General features: G+C 37.0%; 1 protein-coding gene across 2 annotated transcripts in view; it reads left to right on the top strand.

The window, feature by feature from the left end:
- The window catches only part of grm8a (glutamate receptor, metabotropic 8a), a 183,677-nt gene that overhangs the window by 136,094 nt on the left and 40,083 nt on the right, over positions 1 to 7,500 (top strand). For both annotated transcript variants that reach the window (XM_016516499.1, XM_016516498.1), the window contains exon 6: positions 5,977 to 6,177. In XM_016516499.1, the coding sequence (XP_016371985.1) occupies positions 5,977 to 6,177 (201 nt within the window). The remainder of the gene's footprint in view (positions 1 to 5,976; positions 6,178 to 7,500) is intronic.

The following is a 7,500-nucleotide window of genomic DNA, read 5'->3' as shown; positions in this document are numbered from 1 at the left end:
AGAGAGAGCTTGTAACACTCCAAAGAGAAAGGAAAAATTGAAATCGCATCATATGACCCCTTTAAGGATAAAATATTACCCCTTGAGGGTCTGTTTGAAACTATATTGTGTGGTTTGGTAGTTTGAGACCCTTCACAGACTGACCTACAAACCCAAATGCTGCTTCTGAACTCTTTCTATCTCGTCTTCTTGGTCATAAAGCTCTGGTTCTCACTCCATCTCGGTCACACTGACAGCGATTTGCAGTGACAAAGCAACTGGAAGTCCTTCATTTTCAATGAGAGCTGGTCATTTGAGGCGATGTGAGCTGCAGCATCTGCTAGTGATAAGTTAATTTTATGCAAAAATTATGCAGCGTCTAGTCGAGTAGGAGTCCTATCTTTAACTTTACAACACATAAGGACGAGGTGCTGTTGCAGTGCCATGCAAAAGCACTTTATTCCTGTTTCATCTGAAACTCTGGATCAGAATGCAAAAGTGAAAGAACTCCCATATGCATCTGATAAAAAAAAGACAAGTGTTTCTTAATCTCCCTAGATAACAGCACTATTAGCTCTCGCAGGTGGAAAATGACGGAAGTCTGATGTTCTCGGCTGTTCTGAGAGTTTTGTGGTTCATCACCGCACTCTCTTCAGACTCATTGATCTCTCAGACATAAGACTGCTAGTCTTCTCAGACAGGAGACATAATGGAGTAAAGGGGTTTTTGAAGACGGCATGCCGTGTTTGGAGTGTCATGCTGTGAATGGTAAAGGAGCTGCTTTTTTCCCATCATGCCCTCAGAAACCCAGTGTCACGCTGGAATTCGCATGTTTGGCTTTTATTACAACATCCTCTGGCTTTGTGACATGCCATTTTAAAGGGGACGTCGGATACAAAATTTACGTGGTGCTTGCATATAAATGTGTCTTAGCAGTGTCTGGACACAACCACGCTACAATGATAATCCATTCACTCCTTTTTTATATCCCCAAAAAACCTAAACGGTCTCAAGTATCAAGCCATTTTTTGACGTCATACTGCTGAGGCCCCGCCCATGACCGCTGACGGAGTGTCCCGTTTTAGCATATTTCCGCCCTCAGCCAGTTGTACGCTGAGCGCTATTTTCTCCGCGCTCACAACAATGTCGTAAGCAATTCAGGTGTTTTGTAGTTGGATGTAAAAGTAAAAATATGAGTTTTATTTTCTCTCGACGTCAGAGCCACTGAGGACGTAGTGATTAGTTTTGTTTTTGTCGGTAGCGCGCCACCGAATACACGAAAAAAAGAAGAGATGGATGAATGGAAGAAATGGGACCATAAATGCTGAAGGTTACCATCATGAAAGCATGTCTTGTTCATATTTTGCCTAAAAATCCAAAGAAAAAAGAAAATAATGTCTCATTTTGATACGTTTAAGATTCTTAAATGTTTTTAAAATGTACAATATTTTCATAATAGTAAGCACACCAATAATTCTAATAAATAATGTAATGCATTAAGATTTTATTTATTTAGTTAGTTATTATTTATTTATTTATTTAGTTATTATATTATTATTTATATTAGTTATTGTATTATTTATTTAGTTTTTTTGTTGTAAAATAAAATAATAAATTGAAGGTAGTGCCACAATACTTGCTTAAATATGATATAGTTAAGATATTTAAAATTTATATAAATCACATTAATGTTAATGTTCATATTGATTTATTATTATTGTTATTATTTAATTTAGTTTTATTTTATATTTTATAATTAATTTTTTTTTACATTTTATCATGTTTTGTATATTTTATAATTTAATTTTTAATTTAATTTAATTTAAATCACAACAATGGGAAATTGAGATGGGGATGTGTGTTACTTGTATAAAATTATTTTAAATATATTCTCTCATTTTGTTCTTTAGATTTTGTAGTGTAATATGAGCTGGACAAGTTTCATGAGATCCCTCCCCATTTGTGCTTTGCTCATATTTTTATTTTTATTTCTCCATATCGCCTCGTGCACTGAAAGTAACGAATAAGCTCTCTCCATCTATGTGATGGAGTCTTACACTGCTGTGCTGTGTAATTTATTACCCTGACTGAGTCCTAATTAAAACCCAGCATCCTCAGTTGGGACTCGCACCTTGCCGTGGCTCTGCTGAAACAGGAAGTCTAAACAAGTGCATGACCCTGACTTCCTGTGCGGACGCCACACCTGGCTGCTCCGGCTGACGAGACGAATCTGACTGTTGTTAGATTGGTGTCAAGAGCTCAGCCGGTCTCGCCTTCCCAGCAAACCGTATCCCAGCAGACCCTGGAGAGCACAAGGTGGCAGAACCTCAGCCGCAGCTCTTAATGCGATTTCACGCTCCGTCTTATCACCAACAATAAGACTAGTCCCTAGTGTCACGCGTGCTTTGACTCTTTCTTCCACGAGCTAAGAGCTTACACAAAGACTAACCTGCTGAAAATTATAGAGGGGAGAACGGTTCGAAATAAAATAACTGATGTCAGGATGTGTTTAGCCATTCCTCAAATAAATCAGAGCTGCTTAAAAACACGTATTGGAGCTCTGACAGCAAACAGGGCTGCTGCATGAGCCGTAATGACTCGGGGAAAGAGGGCATCGGGTCTCGGACAGCATGAGTGTCAGTCTCATTTTGAAGTTCAGGAATCCCATCAGCTTGGAGAAATTGCAGTGATGGGTTCAGAAATGTGCTCCCCAATGGCAAACAGTATCGGCTGTCTGGAACCCGGACAGACGCACTGGTTTTTTGGGTTGTTTTGCAGCGGCCGCAGGCAGACACATCATTCTATCACACGGTGCCTTTTCGGTTGGATTTTTAAGTACTTTATCAGACAACGTGTTAATAAAAATTGCATTTTTGCTATTTCAAGCTAAATTAGTGGATTTAAATATATCTTTGGATATTATTATGCCTTGAGCAAGATGATGCTTGTAGGGTTGTGAAACTGTACCTATTAGAAAGAGAATGAAATGCTGGTGTGTACTTATGCTGGTGTGTACAAATGTACACATTTAATCTTCACTTATTAATTTAAAAAAAAAAATTGAATTGTCCCCTGTTGGGGGAAAAAACATAAGATGATAAAAGCGATAAAAAAGAGGAAATTTGTGATGCTTAAAGAGTTTGTTTCTTGAAAAGACATATGTCATAATATTTATATATGAATTCATATGTTATGTATAAATAAATAAATAAATAAATATATATATATATATGCATATTAATATTAAAATTGTTTACACATAAAAATATTAACATTTTATCTAAATGACTATATTTGTTTATACAGTAAGTAGAAGCCAGGAACATAAGGAAGGCACAGGCCAAAAAACCTCATGGCAAAAATAAATGTACACACACACACACACACATGAAATAAAGTGTCTGAAATTTTGAAGTCTTTATATATTTTTTAGACATACTTGAAGGTCACACCTGGTGTCTGTTTTGCAGAATGACTCTGATCGGGTGTCATTTGTTTACAAATGCAGCAATCTATTTCTTATTTTTAGCTTTAAAAACAGCCCTGAACGCTTCAGCTCAAGTGTTGTTCTTGACAAAGACAGGCACTGATGTTTTTCCAAGCTTGGCTTGAGTAATGCAGTCAGATGTGCATATATTATGTAGCCGAAGTGTCCTCATTAGCATAAGATAGCATATAGAATGGTGATTATTGTCTCAATGTTGGCACACAGAGACGTAACTCAGAGTGAGAGAAAGCAAAGTTGGAAGCTGGACCATTTGTGCATATTCATCACACTGCCAGTCATTACGTTTTGCCAGATATCATTCTTTTTATATGATACTGTCAGCCTGCTACAAACTATAGAGTCTTTTTAACTGTAGTTCTCCAGAGATGGAAGGGAATTGTAAGATGAAAAGGAGGGAATTTCATTTGCGCCACTAATTGACATTTAATTTTGACTCTTGTTGGCCTCATTAAGCTGTCCGTCATCCGTGCTGTCTTCAATCACTCAATAAGCGTCAGTTTGTTTCCTCTGCTGCTCAGCCGAGACACAGAAAAGCCTGTACACATGCCATAATAAACATAAAAACGGGACATTGTTGTATGATTATTGTATTATCACTCAAAGCCCCTCAGCTGCGGCTCTGAATCGAGGCAGCGCGTAAACTTGTGTATCGTGGCACTGCTGCCATTGGCTTGTTATGAGTAATCACTCATGTTTGTATTTGTAAGTTGCTTTGGATGAAAGCATCTGCTGAATGAATAAATTTACAACAATCAAAAGCCAAATGCTGTTGTATTCATGGTTGTTCAAAACAGAATGCTAGCTCTCTATTTACTGAATACTGCAATATTAATATATTATGTTTTATTATATTATATATACTTTTAATATTTATTTTATTGCATCATTATTGTTTATATTATTTGTTATTTATTTTAAATATTCAAACATATATGTACTATAAATATATGTACTATAAATACTATAGTATTTGAATTTTTAGTCTAGTTTTAACTTGTCATGTAAAATGTTAAACATTTTATATATATTTGATTTATCATATATTTTATTTATATTACATGTATTTATTTTATTTTATTTATATTAGATGTATTTATAATATATTTAGGTTTGTATTCTTTTATACATTTATTGTTATTATATAGTTATTTACATATTAATATACATATTTATTGTTATATCATACTATATTATATTATATATTTTATACTATTTTATATTACTTCATTAATAATTGTATTACTTGATTTATTATTTATTATTATTATGTTATTTATGCTATTATATATTATAGTTTATTATATGTTATTTATTTTAAATATTCACCACTATGTCTCACCAATCGGCATCCAGTTAGCATTGCTTTCCGAACATAGCTCATGATTTTGATTGTGAATGGAGGAGGTGTCATTGTGGAGGTGTGACCACAAATAAACCTGACGTTCACCTTGTTTTGACACTGGGAGTCAGTTTTCTCTGGCCTGTTGTTCTGTGTGTCGTATTTATCACACTGTTCAGGTCGGGTAATCCATCTAGTTTTTGGAAGACCAAATGCATAATTTTCCCATTGCTCTGAATGTGCTATAAAAGTGGATTGGGGTTCATTTACAGGAGCCTATTAATTCCTCGCTGACAGCAGAAGCAATGGAACACTCCAGGTCTTGCTAATTCAACTCGCCCACGTTTTTTTAGTTATCCTTCATTGTGTCACAAACTGTGGTGGGAAAAGAAAGTTCTTCCCGGAGGCATCTAGTGCTAAAATACACCAAGTTGGAAAGCGCTCTGATGATTATAAGAGAAATAATCATAGATGCTAGAGCCAAATTCAATTTACGCACAACAACAGCTGGAATATTTGTTCCGAACGGCAGGCATGATATTACTTTTGCCGTCTCTAGAGATATGGAAGGAAATATTTGTTTGGAAAGAACACATTTTTGCTGCTTTAACAGGCAAAACTGTTACGCACCTCCTCGAGGATTTGATTAGCTAATTACTCCAATGAGTGGCTACATTTGAGAAACATTAAATAGCAATTTATTAAGAAGAGAATTACTGCATCTGTGAGAGTGGATTCTCCAAATGAAACATCTTATGCTGAGCTCTCAAAAGGCCATGTTTGTTCAAGATGTTTGTTTTGTGTTGGAGCCAAATTCAATTTACGCACAACAACAGCTGGAATATTTGTTCCGAACGGCAGGCATGATATTACTTTTGCCGTCTCTAGAGATATGGAAGGAAATATTTGTTTGGAAAGAACACATTTTTGCTGCTTTAACAGGCAAAACTGTTACGCACCTCCTCGAGGATTTGAGTAGCTAATTACTCCAATGAGTGGCTACATTTGAGAAACATTAAATAGCAATTTATTAAGAAGAGAATTACTGCATCTGTGAGAGTGGATTCTCCAAATGAAACTGAAAAATCTTATGCTGAGCTCTCAAAAGGCCGTGTTTGTTCAAGATGTTTGTTTTGTGTTGTTCGTGCAGGTCTGGAGAAGGTGGGCCGTGACTCCAGTTACGAGCAGGAAGGGAAGGTACAGTTTGTGATGGATGCGGTTTATGCCATGGCACACGCGCTGCACCGCATGCACAGGGACTATTGCTTCGGATACCCCGGCCTCTGCCCCCGCATGAGCAATATCAACGGAAAGGAGCTCCTCGGATACATCCGGAGCGTTAATTTCAATGGTGAGTGCTTGGATCTTCAGCTGAACAACAATCAGACAAGTTCGCAAGTCGCAGGTCTTTCAGGGCTGAGTCTAAATCAAGTCTCAAGAGTACTGATACAAGTTGAGTTTCAAGTCAATTTATTGGTCTGGTTTCTGTCTCTAATGCTTGACAGATAGTTGTAAGTAGTGGTCGACCGATATATCGGCCGATATTTGGCATTTTTCAAATATCGGCATCGGCTGATAAGTTTTTCTGTTTGGCCGATGTGTTCGAGCCTTTTATTTTGACGGCGCGGCGGACTTTTATTTAGAATCTTATGCTGAGCTCTCAAAAGGCCATGTTTGTTCAAGATGTTTGTTTTGTGTTGTTCGTGCAGGTCTGGAGAAGGTGGGCCGTGACTCCAGTTACGAGCAGGAAGGGAAGGTACAGTTTGTGATGGATGCGGTTTATGCCATGGCACACGCGCTGCACCGCATGCACAGGGACTATTGCTTCGGATACCCCGGCCTCTGCCCCCGCATGAGCAATATCAACGGAAAGGAGCTCCTCGGATACATCCGGAGCGTTAATTTCAATGGTGAGTGCTTGGATCTTCAGCTGAACAACAATCAGACAAGTTCGCAAGTCGCAGGTCTTTCAGGGCTGAGTCTAAATCAAGTCTCAAGAGTACTGATACAAGTTGAGTTTCAAGTCAATTTATTGGTCTGGTTTCTGTCTCTAATGCTTGACAGATAGTTGTAAGTAGTGGTCGACCGATATATCGGCCGATATTTGGCATTTTTCAAATATCGGCATCGGCTGATAAGTTTTTCTGTTTGGCCGATGTGTTCGAGCCTTTTATTTTGACGGCGCGGCGGACTTTTATTTAGATTGCAAAGATTGCAGCACCTGAACACACAGTGCTTACATTCTCTCTCTTGTTCGCTGTCGTCGTTCAGTTCTATCTAATAATCAGGCTTTATTTGAAAAAAAAAAATATATGATTCCCAATGCACACAAACTTCCCAGAATACTGAGTGCCCTGTTGGTTACAGTGTTTACTTCCTATTCAATTAGATTTTTATTAAATATTTATTTGTGAAAAATGCTTTGTCTTCTAAAGTATAAGTATGTTTATTTTACACAATTATTTTTAATCCATTTTCAAATGATTTCAAAATTCTTAAATATTAATTAAAATAAAATTATATCGGCCATCGGCCATCGGCCACCCTGTATTCCAAGATATCGGCATCAGCTGTCAAAAAACCCATATCGGTCGACCACTAGTTGTAAGTGCTGTTCTTTTGAACTAATTATATGTTTTTATTTGGCACACACAAAAAATGTCTAAATAAAGTT

This window comes from Sinocyclocheilus rhinocerous, unplaced genomic scaffold (genome assembly GCF_001515625.1).
Source record: "Sinocyclocheilus rhinocerous isolate Xijiao unplaced genomic scaffold, SAMN03320098_v1.1 scaffold208, whole genome shotgun sequence".
NCBI classification, from domain to species: domain Eukaryota; kingdom Metazoa; phylum Chordata; class Actinopteri; order Cypriniformes; family Cyprinidae; genus Sinocyclocheilus; species Sinocyclocheilus rhinocerous.
The sequence above is the reverse complement of the archived record's forward strand: the minus strand, read 5'-3'. Positions and strand labels throughout refer to the sequence as shown.